This window comes from Microchirus variegatus, assembly GCF_963457635.1.
Source record: "Microchirus variegatus genome assembly, chromosome: 17".
NCBI lineage: Eukaryota > Metazoa > Chordata > Actinopteri > Pleuronectiformes > Soleidae > Microchirus > Microchirus variegatus.
The window spans coordinates 14057894-14080423 of record NC_139818.1 but is presented as its reverse complement, the minus strand read 5'-3'; the positions used below and the strand labels follow the sequence as shown (position 1 = coordinate 14080423).

The 22530-nt window shown below is 42.3% G+C and overlaps 1 protein-coding gene across 6 annotated transcripts in view; it reads right to left on the bottom strand.

Annotated features, from left to right (window-relative positions):
- The window catches only part of LOC310939571 (calcium/calmodulin-dependent protein kinase type II subunit gamma-like), a 33638-nt gene that overhangs the window by 2896 nt on the left and 8212 nt on the right, over positions 1–22530 (bottom strand). The window contains exons 3-22 of one of the 6 annotated variants that reach the window (XM_083904352.1): positions 20876–20935; positions 17762–17816; positions 17527–17592; positions 15586–15658; positions 14252–14354; positions 13724–13807; positions 13275–13369; positions 12661–12783; positions 12454–12537; positions 11791–11833; positions 10932–10994; positions 8158–8198; positions 7307–7390; positions 6040–6084; positions 5859–5904; positions 5552–5632; positions 2032–2172; positions 1122–1197; positions 920–1014; positions 92–328 (exon numbers count right to left, since the gene is read on the bottom strand). In XM_083904352.1, the coding sequence (XP_083760478.1) occupies positions 96–328; positions 920–1014; positions 1122–1197; positions 2032–2172; positions 5552–5632; positions 5859–5904; positions 6040–6084; positions 7307–7390; positions 8158–8198; positions 10932–10994; positions 11791–11833; positions 12454–12537; positions 12661–12783; positions 13275–13369; positions 13724–13807; positions 14252–14354; positions 15586–15658; positions 17527–17592; positions 17762–17816; positions 20876–20935 (1691 nt within the window). In that variant the 3' untranslated portion in view covers positions 92–95. Of the gene's footprint in view, positions 1–91; positions 329–919; positions 1015–1121; positions 1198–2031; positions 2173–5551; positions 5633–5849; positions 5905–6039; positions 6085–7306; positions 7391–8157; positions 8199–10931; positions 10995–11790; positions 11834–12453; positions 12538–12660; positions 12784–13274; positions 13370–13455; positions 13577–13723; positions 13808–14251; positions 14355–15585; positions 15659–17526; positions 17593–17761; positions 17817–20875; positions 20936–22530 lie in introns of those variants that run through there. The other 5 variants (XM_083904347.1, XM_083904348.1, XM_083904349.1 and 2 more) reach the window with 5 other exon arrangements.

Sequence of the window (22530 nt, the reverse complement as noted above, 5' to 3'; positions counted from 1 at the left end):
TACGACGGAGAATTAGGGGCAAACAACAGAGTAAAAAAAAAATTGGATATTTCGAGAATTAAGTCGTTATACTATGAGAGAGCTGAATCACCTGATCACTGTAGTGGTGCAGCAGGTGCTCCTGAGCAGTGGAAGTGAACGTTGAGCCACTTGCCGTCGCGGCGATGCCACACCCTGGTCTCCTCTGATTGGCTGGAGCGAGGGTGGCCCGTGGTGTCCACGAACTGCGTGAGTCTGATGTAGGCGATGCACGCCGCGTCCTCGCCGATCAGGTGCACGTGCGGGTTGAGAAGGGTGGTGTGCACCGGCTTGTTGTTCTTGCTCAGCACTGGGTGAAACACAGCGAGACAGTAACGACATCTTTATACGGGTCAATGACAAATAAAGCTTTTTAAAGCATATTTTTAAACTCGCAACAAAAAAATGTCAGGTGGCACAACCAACTATTTATAAAAATATACACAAGGATTTCATTATTTGTGATTTTATTTTCTTTTTCTTTAACTGTCCTCGACTAGTCACATTCATGGATGCCGATAAAAGAAATACAGTTATGGGATGACTTTGACATTCAGACACTGGACGGACAGAAAGACAACAGGTGAGGAAAAATGAAGTAAGCTGTGCATCATTTGAAAGCTACTAACATTTGTAACACACATTCCTTTATGGAAGGAAAAAAAAATGCCTAACTGAGATGATTAATCAACTGAAAAGATCAAACTCAACAATCAAAATAATACGACTGATCAGGAGATGACACTGGGAAACAAAAAAATTGAACATATACTGATCACTAAATCCCCCACGAGTAGTAAACCTTAAAAATGACAAACACTACATGTATAGTAACTTCATCCAGCACCTTCTACGCGCGTTTAAATGATGACGTTTTTGACGCGAACGGGAGGAGACTCACAGTTTTCAAAGTAGAACTTGTGAAAGTCCATGCCCTCGACCAGGTTCCCCAGGGCCTCTGGTTCAAAAGAAGTGAGACCAGGGTCACAAATCCTCCTGAGAAAGACGAGAGGCACAAGAGGGACAGGGGAAGCAAGACCAGTGAGTCATTAGAAAGCAATTAGGCGTGAAACAAATCGTTCAAAACAAGCAGGTGGACTCACGTGTAGGCCTCGAAGTCTCCGTTGTTGATGGCCTCAATCAGCTGCTCTGTTATCTTGATGATCTCCTGTTTACGAGCTACAGAAAGAACACACAGATAGATGGTGAATGGCTGGGGGGAGCCATGCAGGAGGTGAGACAACAATTAACTATGTGGTGTGTGTTTTTTGTTGTTGTTGTTGTTTTTCTTTTTCCTTGATGACACTTTCCCTCACTGCTTCAGCCCCTGCCTTCCCCTCAGACTCTCTCCTCCTTCTCCTCCTCCTCTGCAGCTACAGCTCGATGCTCCTCTTTAACCTCATCAGTCAAGCCACAACGGGCTCGCTCTACGCGCCTCGAACCTCTTCTGTCGCTACGAAACTGACCCAACACTACACTCCTGTCGTGTGAACACACACTTCCTGGAAAACAAAAAAACAGAAACCGCTGAGTCTCTCAGAAGGTCCCATTACTAGGCTTTATTTCAACAACATTTCCTGTCTTGACATCCTGGTACCGTGTGAATGAAGGTTTACCCAATAATGAGAATGTATCTGGTTTCATGACATGAGTGAACCTGTCATAATATCAGCTCTTTATTCAGCAAACTGAGGAAGACCACCAGATGTGGCTAAAAGCCCAGTCCTCTCTAGCTGCTGGTGTAAATAAAGTGTTTCAAGATCTAAACGTATGTCAACTCAACATGTGACACGAAACCCAGTCTTTAAAAAAAATGGAGAACATGAGTAAAGCAAGTGAAAATGTCTCTGTTTCTCTCCTCTGACGTGTTATGGTGGATGTCATTGACCGCCTCCTCTCGTCATTTCTGAGAAAACAGCCGGTTCAGAAATGTGAGTTTCAGGCATGCAACAGGTACAGCGAGTGGAGGGAAAAGGGGAAAGCCGAGCTCGGTTAGACCAGATGTGCTCTTACTCTGCTTAGTGTTGCTTTTAGCAGTGGCAGTGTTGCTCCCTAGTGGAGCAGCGGCCATGGAGGATTGCGAGAGCTCAGACTCGGGGCAGGAGCTGTTGCCCGTGCTGTTCCATGCCATGCGCTTTACATCATGCGGTGGAACTGAAACACACAACGTATGGTCAACAAAACAGAAACTACATGGATGGATGGATGGATGGAGTGAAAAGAAGTTGCATATGCGATCACCCCCACACAAACATGCACACACACACACACACACACACACACACTACAGGCAAGAGAATGCGCTGACACGTGGTTAGTCTTCAGTGAAATGAGTCAAAAACAAAACACTCCCGAGTTAGACATGCAGATGGGTAACATGGGGGCAGCCAGCAGCTGGAAGCAAGGTCAGTGTCGCTGTGATTGTGATGCTGCGTGATGTGGAAGTCATTAAACTGTCTGTTCTGCTCACGTCTTCTCTCAACTCTTAATGCTCCAATACGTTAAACAAAGCCTCTTGTGACGAACAGCAGCGCAGGACAACGAGGCGATCGAAGCCATTGTTTGTTATCAGAAGGAACTTGGCGTGTTCGTGAAGGAAGGAAGGAAGGAGGGCAGGAGTGAAGAAAAGTGCACAGGAAAGGAGGGGGCGGGTGGGGTCTGAGCGTCCTTTGGTGCAGGTGCGTCTGATGAGCGCAGCACGACGAGGACAAGAGGTCGACAGACAAGTGGAAGGATTAGAGTGTAGAGGTAGGAATATTTGCGACAACGGGGATGAGAGCAGCAAAGGACAGCGTCGATCGGAGAGATGGAGAATAAAAGAGGAGGGCGAGGATTAAAGAACGTGACGGAGAATAAAGCGTGGTGGAGGAGGATGAAGAACACGTGAGGACACAGAGAAACATGACGCTCATGATGGTGTGCATGGTCCCTGTAAGACTGGGAGGCTGCTTTTTTTTTTTATAGGACAAACAGCTGTAGGGTACTCAAGGCTCCCTCCAGCTGGAACTGTTACATTAGGAGAACAAGGGGACAGATGCTGTGATCACCAAGAAACCCACACACACACACACACACACACACTCGCACACACACACACACACAGTTGCATTAAATTTCAGGGTTCCCACAGTGTCCCTGATGAAAAATTTCATGGGATTTTTATGACTTTCCAGAATTAGTTCCTCAATCTGCCGGGGAAAAAAAGATTTGACCCTTGTTTTGTTTTTTTGTAAAGCTTGTGCTGAGCTCGGGGAGGTGAGGCAGTTAAGGTGTAGTCTTACTCTGCTTAAGCGAGCACAAGATGTACAGTTTAATGGACATAACACAGCAGGGAATAACTGTGCAATTAGTGTGCGAAACAAGCTGTAAAATGCATCTGCGCTAAAAGAATATTCTGGTTTATTACAACCAGTAAGACTAGTTATGGACCATTAAGTATGATTGCTGGTTTTTTCCTTTGTAAATGTTATAAACCGTATCGGAGAGTGTGTGTTGTCTTTAGAAGAGAGTGACATCACACTCCTCCTGTGTATTGTTATAAGCACCTGTGTTTTCATAGCCAGCCTCGCCTGTAAGCTACTTTCAACACTCCCCCAGTGTCACATTCATGATTCACCTGTTAATTCTTAAGTTCTATAAAAGCTTTGAGTTCAGTGTGGACGATAACCAACGTGTAAAATGAGATTGAGAGGTCACAATGAGTTGGTTTGTCTGTCTGGCTGTTAGCAACATAACTCGCAAAAGTCACGGACGGATTTGGATGAAATTTTCAGGAAATGTACGCAATGGGACCGGGAACATGCGATTAAAGATCTGTAGATGCTGCGCACCGGCAGGGTGTATTTTGTAGGCACTGAGCTGCCTTGGCGTAGATCTGCGCTCTCCGAGTGCTTTTCTAGTTTTTAACATAGGTGAATAGAGGCCCATTTCCAATGTTCTAATGGTACAATGTGTTTGTTAATCGCGTTAGAAGGCTATTGGATGATTAGAAAACCCTTGCGATTATGTTAGAACAGCTGAAAACAGTTTTGCTGGTTTAACCGTCAAAGCAAAGTTTGAAAGGCAAAATTATTATTTTGAATATAAATCATTATTTCTAATCTTGTCAATGTCTTCTCTATATTTTCTATTCATTTTGCAACTCTTGATGAATAAAAGTGTGAGTTTTAATGGAAAACTTGTATTGGTGACCCCAAACTATTGAACGGTAGTGTATGAAGTGTCCTAAAAAATGTACTTTGGATAAAATGCACCAGACAAGTAGATGAATAAAAGCATGGTTAATACTGCTCTGAAATGTCTGCGATGGAAAGCTGTACAAGCCACGGAAAGACTCTGAGGCGACTTGAAGCGAAACCCTTCTCTTCACGAACTCGCTTCATGTCTGTTTTCATCAGTGACTAGCTAGAACAGGCATATAGCTCACTGGCATTAGTAGACACAATCACTTTTGTTTAGGTCTGGCATGCATACTAAACTGCAACGACTGTTGGGCACTCCAGCAATGAAGCCTAAACAACAACCATGACAGTCAAGAGTACACTTTAGCTTTACTCTTCCTGTGTTGGGTTCAGGTTGAGGCTCAGACAAAAATACTAGACGCGTGTAGGGTTCACAGTCAATATTCTTTCGGGGATTGGTGGAGTGCCCAGAATCCCCTATCGTAACTTTAAATGTGTATGACAGGAAGGAGCTGAAGCAGAGAGACAGACTGACTGACAGCCACACTGAGACTGAGAAACTATTAACAGGCTTACCTGTTAACGTTGAGTGAACCTGCTTAACTTTTGCTTGAGGTAATTGTGTTAGGGCACGCACTGCGACAATAGATGCAACTTATTTACAACGGGTGTTTTTTTTTTAAATCTAAAGTGAATATAGTTTGCAAACCGTCATTGTTGTTATGCAACTAATTATTATGAAGTGAATGTGGTTACAGTGAGTGACATGGTTAGATTTAATGATATAATAATAAGCATGGACACATTTCAAAAGGAAGGTCTGGTAAATATACTTCACTTTAATTATTTACTTTTTGTTTTTTAGTAAAATCATTTTGATGTTTGTATCCACCCACAGAATTTTTTTTTGGTGTTATTCTTTTTTTTGCAAACATAACTGAGTAATTCTTAACATGTGTGTGTGTATATTAACAACAACACCAACTGGTCACAAGGTTTCTCAGTAATCTTAACTTATCATAACTCATGTCTGAAAACACTGTGATCCCAGATTTTATTGGTGATTGCCACTATTACCATAAGAAAGCCAGTTGTAATAAACCAGAATTAATATTATTGAGAATTTATTGGACTGCTCTTAATTTAACAATAGTAAAATCAACAATAAGCCAAACCTAGTGGGAACCCTCAAAAAAGCTTGGTGAATTAGAGTGAGGGAGCTCAAAGATGTAAGACGTCATTGCCAGTACAAAAAGCCAGGAGGGAGTGGGGTGGGTGGGTAGTGGGGGGGGGGGGGTTAGATCCTTGCCAGGGGCAACCAAACAGCTTGTGGTTGCCATGGGTAAACTTACTGGCAGGTGAGCTTTGAGGTGAGGGTAGAAGTGGGGGCATCTCCTCTGTGGCGCTGCTCTGACTCAGCGCCGAACTGTCCGCTAGAACACACACACAAAACGCAGCCAGACGCACAGTAAATACATACATACACATACCACAGGCACACAGTCAGACAGTGTCAGACCGTGAGACGCACGCAATTGTATCTCAGCACTCCTGCCTCGCACTACAATCCAATACACACACTTCAGTTGGTGGGAGACAGAAAGAGAGAGCGGATAAGAACAGGAAAAGGCAAATAATACACTTTAGTACCTTTCCTACCTTTCATTTCCTCCTCGTCGTTGGTGGCGTTGCTTTCTGTCGATCCCTGAGAGAGACATAACACGCAGATAGTTTAAAAAAAAAAAAAAAAAACCTGGATCAAGTCTGACAGGACTGAGAATTAAACAGCTGGGCGAGGCTCTCGTACAAACATGTCATACAAACAAAGCACATTTCTCACCTTCACTCCATCGGGAGGATTGTGCACAACTGTGCTCTGCGATTCCTGCAACACGGAACACAACAGTGAGTGAGCATCCACAACCAGTGCCTCTTAACTGGCTTCAACCTGATCCCACATTTATTTTCTCTAATTAATCATGTAGAACTTTAAATTGCGTATATAACCTAATAATTAAACCCAATGGCTTTTGTTTTCCTGTTAAAGGGGACCACAAAAACAACAACTCATTTTTAGATTTAAGAAACCGATTATAATCATTTCATTATCAAAATTGCTGCAGACTAATTTTCTGTTTCACTGCAATCTTAACATAATGAAAGGCTCATACATTTACTACTGTTTTCACAATTCCTGAAGCTTAATTCATTAAATTAAAATACAATTTAGCTCCTGCAGCTATTAACTGTCCGGGGCTGGATCTTATTTATGTTGTTTAAATAATTGTGTGTTTTGAGTTAACAAAATCTAAATTTACATACAGCAATGTGACAGATGTCTCTATATATCTTGTTGTACTGAGTCATACCTATAGGGACTAACTTTGGGGACCGGAAGCCCAGGTTGAGAAGCACAACGATCCAACCACATCACTACACTTTAATACATGCTAATAAAGCGTCTAATAACCACAACATGCTGCCATGGGATATGAGGATAACAATAAAACTCAAGCGGTAAGACAGGGATATGTCAGTGTGGTTGTTGATGATGGCATTTATGATGATGGATGTTAAGAGTGAGTCAAACGGCTGAGTGGACTAAAAACAAATGGATGACAAAGTAAGACAGGACGGACGGCTGCAAGGCTGCAGTGACTTTATTGGGAAAGTTAAAGGATAAGCTGGTTAATGACAGAAGGGAAGAAACACAGAGAGAGAAGAGAGAACTACAAGGAGGTCGTTACGCGATGACGACTGATCTCTACTTCCTGTGTCGACACTCAAGAGGTGCATAATCCTGAAGGTCATGCTCCACCTTAGCAATATAAATGGTGCAGGCTGAGATAAAATTTGATATCAAGAATGTCTAATCATTTCCAAAAGAAATCCAACTGATTTACACATGTGCAACTTAGTGGGGCAAACTGGCCAGAAGATGGGTACGGCTGGCATGGAATGGTGCAACATCTCTTGAAAGGGAAATGAAGGATGACAAGCAGCAACTATGACAATGGAGGATGAGGCACAACGGACTATTATGACACTATTGGGAGGGGGGGGGGGGGTGAGGCACAACGGCGGGAACCTGCGGCGGCCTACTGTACCATCTGGGCGTTGGTTGCCATGTTGGTGTCTTTCAGGGCATTGATGGCGCTCACTATACTGTTCTTACTGTTGTTGGTAGAAGGCTGGGATGAGAACGCAAAAACGCAAAGAGAACAGATGTACGTTACACTCAAACAGACACACACACACACACACACACACACACACACACACACAGATGCATTAGAATTACACGCCTTTTAGGAACTGGAGCTAATGTTGGTTGAGGCTCCCAGGCTGTTGAGAGCTAACAGGGTAAATGAGAGGGTGAGTGCCATAGAATGGCCTCTAGATCATCCCTTTTACTGCCTCACTAACCCTCTATGCCTCCGCCACTTAACTGCACAGAGAAACCCCCAGGGGCAGATGAGAAAGAGAGGAAGGCGGGAGGGGGAAGAGCGAAGCTTAACAGTAGTAATGATGAAAACTGCTTGGAAAAGAGGACAGCAAACCTCTGACTGAGGCCCAGTAAAGGTGAAAGAATAAACCTAATATATGAAACTGATCGACTGATAAATATACACATCATTTTGACTAGAACTCGAAGAAAAAATGTGTGGATAGTAGAGGGATTTTTGGGATGCAAAAAATACTTTGCAGGAAAGAAAGGAACAGGAAGACAATTTCATCCTAAAAAACAAAACAAAAAAAACGAACAAACTAAATAAAATAGGAAAATGCTTCTCTTTGAAATCATATTGCACTGAATAAATAATAGAGGAGATACACTGAGAAGGAAAGAGGCAACGAAAAAGAACAGAAGGTAGAAAAAGGGGTCAGCTAGCATAGGAGACATGGGACACAGTGTAGCAGGAGAAAGGAGGACAGAGACGTAACAAGACAACCTTACCTTAGCAGAATCTGACTTCTTGTTCAGTAAACTTTTGCATGCTGTAAAAAAAAATAAAAAAATAAAAAAAGAGGATAGAAAGGGAGAAAAATGGGTAGATAACTCAGTTTTACTGTTTAATGACAGCAGCCATGCCAATTCAGCTGGTTCTTCACAGAAACCCAGAAGTAAGCAAAAATATGGACAACGTTTTTTCAGCTATGAAACCCCAATAAATTAGTATGTGATAAACTGAGTCTAGAAGTTGCCGTTTTTACAAATTTTTCCCTTTTTCTCTACAGGCGGCTATTCTACAAACACCCATGCACATCATAATCAATTCATTGCCATCTGGGAATAAAAGAGAAACCTGAGAGCAAAGTTAACTTCCTCAATCCATTTCCTGTCTAGGAAGACACCAGCAGATGTAAAAAGAGAGTGATGGTCAGACTCAAACTGCCGCCAGGCCTGACAGTGATGAGCTAGGTTAATGTAAATCATTGATTTCCTTTAAGGGCCTTAGTCACTTTTCCTCTCAGTCTAAAGCTTTCAACTGTCTGTTGCTTCCTTTTCTCTCAGTTTCTACTGACACACGTTTCAAAAAAAAAAAAAAAAAATCTCTTTTTTTTTTCCTTACCTTCCAATAAGAGAGGGGGAGGGGGAGAGGGGAGATTTGAAAGAGACAGTGCAAAATAGTGGAGAAAAGGGGGCACACAGCATTTACAGAGGCAAACAATACCAAGAGACATCTCATGCTCCTTAATCTGAGTTGTTGCGTCAATATGAAGCATCTATCTTTGACCTGGCCATGCAGCATCCACAAGAAAAAATGTATATAAAAAACAAAAAATATTTTCATTCCAAAACCAGGGGAAAGAGAGCTAATTTTTCAGAGCACACACATCTGCTCTTCATTTGGCTAAATTTAATATCAGACAGGCTTAAGGGTAATATTTATAACAGCATGAATCCACCACATTCATATACGCGCTGTATATATACATACATACACACACAGACACAACCCTCCCTCCTCCATCCAAGAGCAAGATCACCAATGTGACATGACAGGATGGGTGAAGTCAAGATGACCCACAGCAGGGAGGGCTGCACTGCTCAAGCGATATGACAGCTCGACGATGATCGAGCTGTCATATCGATGATGAATGTATATAATGCATTAGAAAGCAATCAAAGGTGCATCTCCCTGAAACATTTTATAGGATATAATCACACAGGACACCCACATGCGAAAGACAGCAAGGCAAACACCCTTCTGGAGACAATAAGAAATGCTTTGAACACACACACACATTCTGTCACATTCTGCTGTAATGTGATTAAAGGGGGGAACATTATGAGCAAACTGCCAAGCCTTGCCTCAGACATACTCGAGAGAAAATTGCAGGGAAGCAGTGATAGTAGTAAGTGCCAGGGTTTTGCAGTGATGAGTTACATCATCAGAGGCCCAAAAATAATAATAACAAAAAAATAAATAAACAAGGACAATTACAAAAGGAAAAGAGCTGAGGAGTCCAGTTTGGAGTGATGGTGTCGGAACAAAAGATTGACAAAAACTTACAAACAGGAAACTTGGTCCAGTTTCACAGAGGAAGCCCGCATTCGGAGGGCTCTATCTGACAGTCAAACCACCACAAACACTCTGATTCTCAGAGCATCACTCACACACAGCATTGAGTGACCACTGAGGTCCGTCTCTCACATGTTGCCTTTATCTTACCTACACACAATTCCTAGTTCCCTATGAAGAGATTTATTCACATTGCAGAGCAGAGAAGATTATCACGTCTGGAAGGGCGACGAAGAACCCCATCTGCTCTACACTGCTTCTCGTATAAATCGATCTATGGAGCCACCATTGGAATCGTCGACCTTCACCACCCAACGCCACCCAACAGGACGAGAGCTGGGCCGGGTTTTAGTACTTTCAAAGTCCTCGTGGAAAGTGTCGACCACTATGTGACAAAGGATCTGCTGTCATGTTCCCTTGCAGCATTTCACTGTGAACACTTTTGAAAGTACTAAAACAGACCTCAGGAGGGGTAGAGGAGACATGGGATGCCTTAAAGCTCAAGGGATTCAACAGGAAGGCTGCACAGTGGTGATGGTTTAAACAGTCGGCTCCGCTAATAGCACCAAAGGCAGCACTCCCATCCTCTGTCTCGGTCTGAACCTCTCCGCCTTTTCCTTTTCCCTCCCAAAAGACCCAGGTCCGACGATGGCAGCACGCCAACCCAACTCTTGCCGGCCCCCTGCAGTGTCAGTTCCCGCCCCCAGGATACATGCCTCTCCTCAACCCCTGCCCCAGTCCACTCTGTGCCCATCCTCACCACCCCAGCAGGGGGAGAGCACGGGGTGTACAGGGTGTACAGGGTCAGCTGGAAGTCAGGATGGAGCTTGCTAGAAGTGACGACATGACTATATTTGGTAGATGAAATGGAGGTTACGAGGTCTGGAGCTGAGTGATGGTGAGGTGTAAATGTACGATGCACTTAGTGCATGTTAAACAAAATCAATTACCATTAAACGATGCTGATGTTTATTACTGTGTGCAGTCTGATGTCTCGTGAAGGCAACACACATCCTAAATAACTGGTATGAACTAATTTCGTGTGAGTATGCATGCGTGTTTGTGTGTGTGAATGCTGATGAGGATGCTGGCAGTGGCTGCATGCAGGAGTTCTAGGTGGTCATGATGGCCCTCCCCAGTACTATGAGTCAGAGTAAGTCGTGTGTGTGGAGAGGAAGTGGATGGGCGTGTCTCTGGGACGTACCTTCCTGAGCCAGTGAGGCCGTGGAGGAGGCGGCAGCAGCAGAGTTGGTATGCTGCCGGCCCACTATTGGACAGAAATGCTACAGTTGGGAGGGGCTATGCAAATTAGGTTGGTCTATCTCACACTGTTCAATTGGGGGCCTAGAAAGCCACAGGACGTGCTGGCTGAAGCCCAGATATATCACACAATATATAGATATATAAATGGGCAAAAGCAAAGATGTGCACGCCTGTGGTTTCCTAGGCCCAGGATTGAAATCACTAGCCATTGACTGACCAAATTACCCCAGGGCTTAGAACAAGGCTTCAATGAAAACAGATGGGAGATTTAAAAACACAAAATCTTAACAGTCACCTGTTGTTTTTTTATAACACTACACCTGCCCCCAACATAACAAACTCAAAAGTTTAGGTTTCCTTTTCTCAAACACACAAACGCTCCACAGACAGCAGAAAAAAGACACACACACACACACACACACACACACACACACACAAACACACAGGGAGAGATATATTAGCATAGACAAGGACAAGACTGGCACTCACATGTAATCTGGTACATGACAAATATAACATTTTAGCTTTTCTTCTCATATACAGAACATCAGGACTTCATTAATATTGTTCCTATTGTAAATCCGAGGAAAAGTCGTGTTTCATTTCAGTTTAATGTGAGAGACTAAGTTAACTCCTGTGTGCACACAAACACATTATTTTTGAGGGTGTGTGTGTGTGTTGGAGTGTGTTTGTATGTGTGTGTTGAGCAGGTTAAAAGAGGTACAGAGGACTCTATCCACTCTCCTTCCTCCTCTGCATGTGCTGCTGCGTGGGAGGCTGAGGGCTAGGGGCACACCCACCTGAGAAGTTTCTGGACACCAGCATGGTGGTGAGAATGGCTCCCTGGAGAGGAAGGAAGAGAAAGAGGTTAGAGAGGCATACTAAAAGGATCTCCTTTTTTTTCCCACAGCATCAGCGAGATGTATGTTCATGCACATAATGCTAGACGTGTTCTTTGTCAATTATGAAATCATCTGCATGTATTGACATCCAATATTGTATTCTTCCATACATGCATCTCAAAGGGTCAGTGTTATCTCAGCGAAAGCAGCTTCTAAAGAACCTTTGGCTGTTGTCCTGGTCAGACAAGAGACAGCTCTTGCAGGTCTTTTTTCCACTCGTTTCCTATAGACAGTAAACATTTCACACACTGCTCATGTGCCCTGGATGCCTGGCCTTGTGCAGGAGCACCCTGGATACCACACGTTTAAGCAACAAGCTCAAATCAGATCAGAAAGGGGCCCCAACATCACTTTCGTTTATTTATTTACGGTTGTCCAGTTGGATGAAGTTTAGAGGTGGGCGTCCTGTGGCGCTGACGCCAACGTTTTCAGTTGCTTGGAAACAACATTCATTGAAGAGACACTAGTGCTAAACGCTGCTATATAACCCGAGCATCATATTACAGTTAACCAATTAGTTACCAATAACCAACGAGTTGAAAACTGATGTAGGACGAGTACCTTGAGTTTTCGGCGAGCGTTGAACTTGCGGAGACACTCGACAGTTTCCTGTCTGTGCATCATGGATGCCACTGTAGAACGGTGCTGTAGGAAGACAACAAAACAATCATTATGTGTGTGTTTGATGTCTAGATTTATTTATGTATCAATCCATATTTCCCTGTAAAATGACAGTGATACTGTTTGGGTGAGTCAGGTGATACTTACGCAGACCCATGGGTGTTTGAGGGCCTGTTCAGCAGTGATTCTCTTGGCTGGGTTGATGGTCAACATCTGGTTGATGAGGTTCTTTGCCTCTGGAGTCACCGTGTCCCACTCCGGTGAGGGGAACTGCGAGGAATGGGAGTGACGGTTAGAACAGAAAAAGACTGCAAACAGTACGTGTCTCCTGATGGTCTGTTTGACAGCTGGCATCTGCCCATTTCTGGCTAATCTACAACATCTGGGAAAGGGGTTCCGAGTGAATTTATCAACATTATGTTTACATTAACAGAACACATGTTTTTTTGTTTCATTTTTATTGAGAGTAAATTCTCTTCGGTGTGGCTGCATCAGAAAACTGCAATGTGACTTGCTTATCCAGAGAGAGAAAGGAGGATACCCCTACTCTCATTCTGTCTCTCTCTCTCTCTCTCCAACACATACACACAAACTCTCTCACACACACACACCCCTCTGCAATGCGTCAGGGAGGCCTGGATAGGATCAATAGCTTTGGACCAACTCTCAATTGGACACCACTAAACATTTAAAACCTGCTTAGCAAATGCCTGCACTGCACCCTTTACAGATATACACCTTACACAGACATGCAAACTTACATCATATGCCCCAGCTTTGATCTGTTGATAGAGTTTGTGTTGATCTTCATCCCAGAATGGAGGATACCCCACTAACAAGATATAGAGGATAACACCTGACAGAGGAATATGAATGAGAAAGAGATCCTGTTACGATATTGTGAATGAAAGTTAGAACAGAACAAAATAGTGAAGTACATACAAGAAAAATACAACTTTTTTTGTGATACTGAGCCTGGTTGTTCCAACACTTCCTCAGTGCAGTGCCGTTTATGAGGTTAAAGTCTTCTCTCTGACATAAGGTGGGGGTTTTTACAACCCCATATACCTTGTGAAAACAATCTTATCACACCTGTTGAAATTGTTCATTTGACTTGAAACAAAATGAGTCTTGTGTTTGTTTCCCACCACTGAAACACACAAAAGTTGATTGTTGCAAGTCCATTTTGCCCATAGTGGGGAAGACTCACCACAAGCCCATATGTCCACAGGCTTGCCGTAAGGGTCCTTCCTTAGGACTTCAGGCGAGAGATAACCAGGGGTGCCTGCAAATCCTGCACGACAGAAAAAAACCCACAATATGATGAAAACTTTGACATAATTATGGTGTAGGCTACCGTGTACAGTTATGTGAATGCTTGTGATGACAGTGCCTTGCCGGACTCCAATGCAAGGCCAGATTATAGATAGTCACAAGCAAATGCCCATTAATCATCTCCCACTAGAGAGTCAGCCAAATGCTGGCAGCTCGGCTGTTAGCCAAGACACTATGACCTAAGCATGAACTGGAAAATATCTGCGAAACACTTAAGTAATGTCAAAGTATTGTTTGGCTTCCAAGTGTGTGGATGAAGATTTAAGTATACTGTATATAAAAGGCAAGCTGCTCAGCAGTAACATGTAGAAACTATGCATTACCAAATGATCATCCAGACAGAAGGTCAGATAATGAGTCCAGCATATTTGATGTGTGTGCATCACCGTTTGTGTTTTCTTACCAAACCAAGCCTGCTGGTCGCCCTGTACTTCAATAGCAAGGCCGAAGTCTGCCAGCTTCACTGCAGCTCCCTTCATCTTACTGGCCAACAACAGGTTCTCAGGCTGAGAGGGAGACATGCACACACACACACACACACACACAAACACACACAGAGTGAAGCAGAATGTAGGACAAGAGATCAAGAAAGTGAGAGACAGATAGTGACAGGCTGTCTTCAGTGAGGTTCTGAGAAATATTTATATTTGATGTATTTTCGAAACAGCTCGTGTGGGGGCGGGGTAAAGGTGCGAGAAAGCGATGGAGAGACTGAGGAGGAAGGGAGAGAATGGGTGGTTGAGAATCTCCATAGTGCCATATATGGGCATGGGTTCGTAGTCATAGAAACCACTCGGGAGTCATTTAGGCAGCACTGCAGAATGCATGCTAAATGGAAAGTGTACTTAGCGAGAGGCTGCATGTGTGGCAGCGTTCTAAATGGCCGTTGTTTGGGCAGTAAGACATAAAGGGCCGCAGTAAAAGCCCACTCAGGATAAAAGGCCAACAAATCAGACAGGCAGAGCTTGAGGAAATAGCGTTATTCTCTGACACAAAGTGCACAAACCTACACACAAAAGCCACCCACACAAGTTTGAGACATCCCTCGAGTCCCTTGTTTTTTCCACACCTTGCAGTGTCTCCTTGAAAAGATACTGTTCAAAACATATTTTTAAAGTCCCTCCTACCAGGATTATTATCATCATCATCATCACCTGAAACTGGGTTAAGAACAAAACTGCTCTCTTCATCCCCTCATTGGATTTGAACCTATCAGCAATTTGGGACAACTCAAGCCCCTCCCCTCTTGCTGCATGGGTGGTGTGACGTCATGCAGGTTGTCCTGGCAACTCCCGAGGTTCATCTACAGCTTCACCTCTTCTCTGATAATAGACCCCCTTCGCAACAGTACAGAGTGTGTGTGTTCCTGCACATATGTGTGGCTTCCAGTGCTTGTCTTATTCTTGCCATCGGTAAGAGACAAACCCCTCCACGTGACAATGATTCACCATCTCTGTGCTTAACATGAACACGCACACATGCGTGCACAGAGAGATGCGGTCAAGGACAGACAGGCTGACAGATCTTGGAGCAGATAAGAGGAGTAGAGGGTAAAAACAGTAAATGGAAGAGAGCGAGAGAGAGATAGAGAGAGACGCAGGGGAAAAATAAAAAGGGTTGGAAGCAGAAACGCAGAGAGAGACACAGAGAAAGCCAGAGCAATCCGTGTGTTGCCATGGCCACGAGCAGAGGTGTGTGTGAGTGTGTGGTTGTCATGGTAACAGGGCAGTTACTCACCTTGAGGTCTCGGTGCACAATATCATGCTGGTGGATATGATTGACACTCTCCAAGATCTGACTAATGCAATGACTACATTGAGAGAATGGGAGAAAGAGAGAGACGTATCACTGACCGACCATCACCACAAAAAACATCACATCTACATTTTTTTTTTTCTGTCATGAGCTTCTTTGCCGGGCGGATTATCGTCTGGTTACCAAGAATGACGTCACTCTTGATCACTATATAACAGACACTATGAAACCATTGCCATCAGAATTTTCTACAACATTTATAAAGCAACATTTTTTGATCAGTCATTTAAGCCGTTTTACATCGAATCCCCACAATTTGATAATTTCTCCTTTCATGCAAATGTAAGATGAATATCTTTGGATTTTCAAGTTTGCGGCGCAATCAAAGCATCATAAAGAGTTCAGCTGTATAAAAGTGTGACATGCATTTATCACCATGTACTGACATAAGGTTCGCAACTAACAATTCATAATCGATCAATCAATTATCGCTTGGTACGTAAAATATCAGAAAAGCGTTGATCGGTATAGGAATTGAAATCCACAAACCAAAATTAATCAGTTTTAAAGATTTCTTGTTATATGGAGAAAAGGAACAAGAAAATATTCACATTTAACAAGCTGACAAATCTGAAAACTTTTAATTACTGAAAAACCCACAAATAGTCAAAATAATTTTTTCATCGATCAATAACCAATGACTCAAATAATCGTTGCAGCCCTCCCTGACATACACACATAACAGTTGACTGAGAACATACATTAACCCTTCGACCATTTGATAATGAAAATGGGTGTCGGGATTAAAAGACTCAAAACTGGCAACCACCTCCATTATAATTAAAACCTATTAATGTTAAATCCAGCCTAAATGTATTTATCCTGTGCACATTGCGATGTAGCCATTTTACATAAAATCACTAATATTTTTCTAAAGGAATTATCCACGTTCTGTAGTTTAAAAAAATCAATACTAAGAAAGTGGTGTGGGAGGCTTTATACCACACAGTCAATAAATCTCTATCCCAGTAGCAATTTAAATAATGGGGGCGTCAATTCAGCTGCCACTAATACCTTTGCCATATTTCTCAATTCTGGATAGTGAGCATGTTTTCACACTAGCCTGGTGAGTGTGTTCACTCGTGATGGGACTTTGGATGAGTCTTTGCCTTCAAGCCAGTACCTGACCACATTATTACAGTCCTGCACACTGTGGTGTGAGTCCTCCATGATCCCACTGCTTAAGGTTTGTGTTCATGGGTTGGCTCGAGAAAGGTTAATGGGTGAAAGGTCAGGCCCAATCCATGTGGCATTGGATTTTGTGTGTGTGTGTGTGTGTGTGTGTGTGTGTGTGTGTGTGTTTCAAACCCCCCTATGAGTATGGGACCCCTAATCCATTTGTACAACAGACTTCATAAGCCACGGACCGCAAAGCCAGAGGGAAAAGGGGGGGAAACGAAGAAAGAGGGATAGGAGTCAAGAAAGCATAAATGTCAATGTCAACAAAATGTCATATCATGTAAAAAATAAAAAAAAATGCCTGATACAGTATCACAAAACAAAGTGTATTTTGTCCCTCCAATGAACACAAAACCACAATTTACAAAGAAAATAAAAGAAAACCGAATTGGAAAAAAGCGTGTGGCATTTTTGCCTCATGGTATATGTAGGAGGATGTAGAGTGATGCAAGCGGCCGCAGAGAGAAAGGAGACAAGTTTATTGATTCACCTGTTGACGGCGAGAATCATTCGCTGACAAGAATACAAGAAAACCAATTACACCCACCACCGTGTACGCCTGTGCGTCCACATTTATAAACTGAGAAGGACGGAATTCATACATTTAATGGTATTAGGCTGCGTGTTTGCTGCTCATTGTGTGTGCATGTAAATGTGAGCAGCGGCTCCATGTGACGCGCTTACCTGGCATCAGCCTCGCTGTAGTACTCCCTGGCTACAATGTCTTCAAAGAGCTCTCCTCCTGTCACCCTGGTGCAGGAAGCAAGGGAGCAAGAGAGCAAGAAAGAAAGGAAGAAAGAGACAGATATGGGGTGGGTGGGGGGGTGGGGGCAAGAGGGAGAATTTGTTAGCATACACAAACAAACCACAGTCGCATGCATGGATTAAATGTCACCATGTGTGTACAGAATATACTCACAGGTCAAAGACTAGGTAATGAAAGCCTTCCTCTGAAATGCTGTCATGGAGTCTCACTGCAACAGAGGGTGGGCAGACACATAGAAAGGCAGGAGTCAGGCAAATTAAAGATTTGCGGTTTTCTTTGACTGTTAGTTTCCCCCTCATCCGTAGAGACGGAAAAACACGTTTAAAAAGGGAAGAATCTACAATTAACTACAGTTGACATATACATTTTTTTTTCTCATTGCTTTGATCTGACTAGCACATCTAATGGTTAGGGGAATGAGCACAATTAAACCCCACACTTTGATTAGTGAAATTTAGTCAGGAATTGTATTCTGTTGAATCAAATCCCTGAACTGTGATTGTAGCCAGTCATGCAGCAAAAGAAGAGACATATTCAATTTCTCTCATACATAAATAAACCACAGGTACCAAGGATTGATGCTCTTCAAACTGAAGTACCAGGCTGGCACAGGCACATATTTATCATGACCAAATCAGAAGAAATGGCAAGTTATTGCATTAAGTAGGGGATAGTGAGAAGCATGAAAAGGCATCTGGGTACAATCAGATCAGGATTGGTTATACAATATAAGTTACTGTGCCTCAATATTAAGCAATTATGACAATAATAAGATGGTTTTCAGTGGACACAGAAGCTACAATAATGATTATTGCGCAGTAAATTTCAGTCTCATCATGTTACCGCCCTGTAAGGCAAATTTATGCTTCCTTCTTCTGCGTCCACTTACAATCCACGACAATTTATAGCAGCCCCATAAGGCAAGATGACTGTTCTTAATCCTATGTAAAAGCTCTGATTAACAACCAAGGAGCTAGCTGTCGAAAAGGTAGAGTTTTGCAAACTTTGCAAATTGCATTAAAACATTAACAGGTGATGAGGGCGATGGAGAGAGGAACATGTTTTAATCACAAAAAAACATAATCGCTTGTAATGTTTCCCGTTTACTGATGGAGACAAGTGAGTGACTGGGTGAAAACAGAAAAATTAAAGTAGTGATTACAGTAATGAGCTCACATTACCACGATACTGCAGTCGGACGGGAACTGTCAATGTAACTTAACAGCAGCAGAATGACAAAGCAAAATCGCAGCAACAGGAGCCAGGCTTTAGAGGATGCCTGAGATGGAGCTAAGGTTTAGTGTCAGGGGAGCCACAGTTATCATTATATAAAATGAATATCAGTTGTATAATAAGATGAAGTAGGATGGCCCTGCAGCAAGAAACAAGAGCGACTGCTCTTTCCTCCTCCTCCCATCTTTTCACTCTCTCTCCATCTGGCTCCCACTCCTCCTGCTTTCGTCTCTCCATCTGTCTCTTTTCTGTGCCCTCCTTTGTCCCAAGTTTAAATGCAGATAATGCCAAAATATGTCAAGAAAGAGGAGAAAGGACAAGAGGAGGGGGAAACAAATCTATAAGGCGGGGGAAGAAAAAAAAAAACCTATGTATGCAAGGGGCAAATGAGTGCCTGGAGGACAGAAAACTAGGACACAGGAAGAAAAAAAAGCAGTGGGAAAAGAAGGTCACTTTCCTTCTTTGTGCCCTATGACACTTATCGCCGCTTAACACCTTTTTAATTATCACTGTAATATAAAATAATGACAATTAGCACACCTTTGGGCCGAGAAAGTTGAAAACTAGACAGTGAAGAGAGCAGAAGGCATTTCTCATAAACATGTCTGACAGAACTTCTGCATCATCACAGCAAACATCTGTTCAACACTCAGCCACTCCTCATTCTCATTAGCATTTTATTTTATGTTGCAACACAATACAGGTTTGTCCTGTACTAATGTGAGCAAGACGCACAAAACCCCAACAAAGCTTGCAGTCCTGAGCTGTTAGCATGTGGAGGTTGTACTGGTAAAATACTGGTGACAACAGAGAGAGCTGCCAGCCATCAATTTTGCTAAACAACAGTCTGGTATTTTAGGTTTTTTGTTTTTTTTTAACCAAGCTGGCTCACTTTTAACTGAGACAGATCACCATGGCAACCGATCCTGCATAGCAAACAGGTTACATTTAGAGGATCAGATCAAAAACCTAACATGTGGGAAAAAGATCATCTTGTCAGACATTATGTAGAAAAAACTAAATGCTACTTTGAGTTTTAGCCTCATTAACATAATTAACATATTTCCATTGCAGTGTTTTATATGTACACACTGCTATTAAATCATTTTATTGATAAAATGTATAGAACTGACCAGTATACTTAGAGGAATGAGTTGGTCAATAACCAACATTGATCATTTATATCCCAGTGTTTAAGTTAATATTATGAACCGGTGTCATCCATCCATCCAAACCTCTGCAATTTATTGAACTATAACTAAGGACACATATTATTGGACTTTTGCCTATATCCAATATAGTGCTTGGGCCAATTATGTATGCATTTCTCCCTGAGGTCATCGAGTTTCTTCTGCAGTGAAATTAACATAATGTTTTTCATATTCATATTGCAGCAGGTGTAGATAAACAAAAATAGGCATACAAATGTCACAGATGTATAGGGCATAGAAGTTTGATGACGCAGCAACTCATTCAGCCTACCGTTTCAGACATTAGCCACATCGAGGGACATCTCTGGGTGTTGACATTGTATTGACATTTAAAAGCCAATATTTGCCGATACCGATATGGTGCAGATAAAATCGTGCATCCTCGAACTGTCACTATTTGCAGTTAGGGATGACTGCCTGCTCACATTTCAAAATGATCCAGTGACATTTCATCCTTCATGTCAATAGCAGGTAGACCATCAAAATCATCATTCAGTTTATTTTATAGTCTGATTTGATATTATGTTACTTTAGAAATAGAAGCTATTAAGATTGAGACCGAATACCTGATTTCTTTGCAAATCAGCAAAGGTAGCATATCTTTGTTCTGTAAACAAATAATGTTGGATGCATTACGGTAATACTCCAGAAATCTGTCATAAGATACACTTTTCCTCATTTAAATAATGTTTGAATATTTTTTTTCCTACTACTATGAGTACTCATTATTATCAATACCTTGAAATGCATTGCATTACAAACTGTTGGTATCAGTGTGAGTCTCTAATGTGATAACAGAATCAAACATTTAACAAAAACTCACCAATGTTGGGGTGCTTCAGGAGACGGCAGATCCGAGCCTCTCTCTCCAGCTTCTGATGGTCTGAGGAGAGAAAAGTCACAGTTTATCAAAACAAGTTACTATTACAATGCAAAGTTTAGTGCTCCACTAAAAACGGCACATCAACAGGTAACAGCTTGACATTTTAAAGCTCCAGTGTGTAACTTCTGTCACCAAAACAGTGTTAATTTTATTACCCCCCCCCCCCCCCAGACTTATTGCCATGCCTGAGGTGAGCCTCAGAGCTTTCTGAAAGGATGTCATCATTCAACAGTCATTTCTCTCACTGGTTCACCCATGTTTGAGAAAACTGAGGTTAATTCCTTAACCTTAAGTTCTTTCAACATTCGTTTCATCTCACTCGTGTTTCAAAGAACCAAGGGATGAATCCTTAACCTAAGGTTCAGTGCCATCTCAATTCCATCTTCCCTCTTATCTGTCTGATCACAACACATCACTGTGCCACCACAGATGCCATTGCTATACTGAGAAACACAGAGAGAGTTGTGTGGAGCTGATGGGCTTAAGACATGCTTTTATTTTGAAAAGTTTTTCATGAATTTAGCATGTGTACGTTTCAGTAGCAGTGATCACTACTGTATGGTGCATATAAAATAATTACAAATGTTGTTGTTTATTAGCATTTTAACTCCAATTCATCAGAGGCTACAGCCAAATAGACACAGACAGGAAATGTGGAGCAAACAATCCAGAATGCAATACAACAATTTACTTTTCACACTGTACTTAGCCTTAAAACATGCTTACAATATGATATATATGTGTCAATTAATGTACACGTACTGTACATACTGCTAACAGATAACGTACTTGATTTAACCCACTTGTGAAATTTTATTTGTAGTGAAATTATGTATTTTAAAATGTGTAGCATCAGCGCTTAAGTCAATATTTGGGTCTAGATCATGGTGACAGCCTATTAGTTAAACTGTTCAAACTGAGCGGCCCCATTTGCTTCTGAAAGGTAACGGTGACAAGCAGAGCTCCACTGATCTCATGTGTGATATTATTTAAGTTTATTAAGCTGAGGCTGCGTATAGCAATGGGATGTACATGTACTTGTACATGTGTACTTGTATTTTTTTTTACCTCTTTAGGATCTTGTCAGAGTCAGTAGTCCACATGGGAACCATCACCTAGTCCTAGTTGAGAACTGGTTAAGTTTATGTCTAAGATAAGATTGTTAAGTTTAGGCATTAAGTTGTTATGGTTTAGGTCAGGCTAAATGGAAGTCAAGAGGGAAAGCTGTGCAAACCTGTGTGTGTATGTGTGTGTATGTCTAAAAGGGGTTAGTGTGAAATTATACTACACTGCTGCCGTGTTTGCACTTCTTGATGGGACGGGATGCAAACAGGAACGCACATGCCTCGTGTCTAAACCAACATCCTTGTTAGAAGGATTGGCCAAATCCTGCAGCAGTAGCATGGGTGCATGTGTGTGTTTGTACATGTCAGTGTGTAAACCACACTCCCTGTCACCACTATGACTACTACATTCACCTTATAAGACACACACACTGTTAAATTCCGATTTGTTACGAATGGGATTTGACTGACTCAATCATTATAGAACACTCATAACTTATCATCATCATCTTTAGTGTCTTGCATTTGACA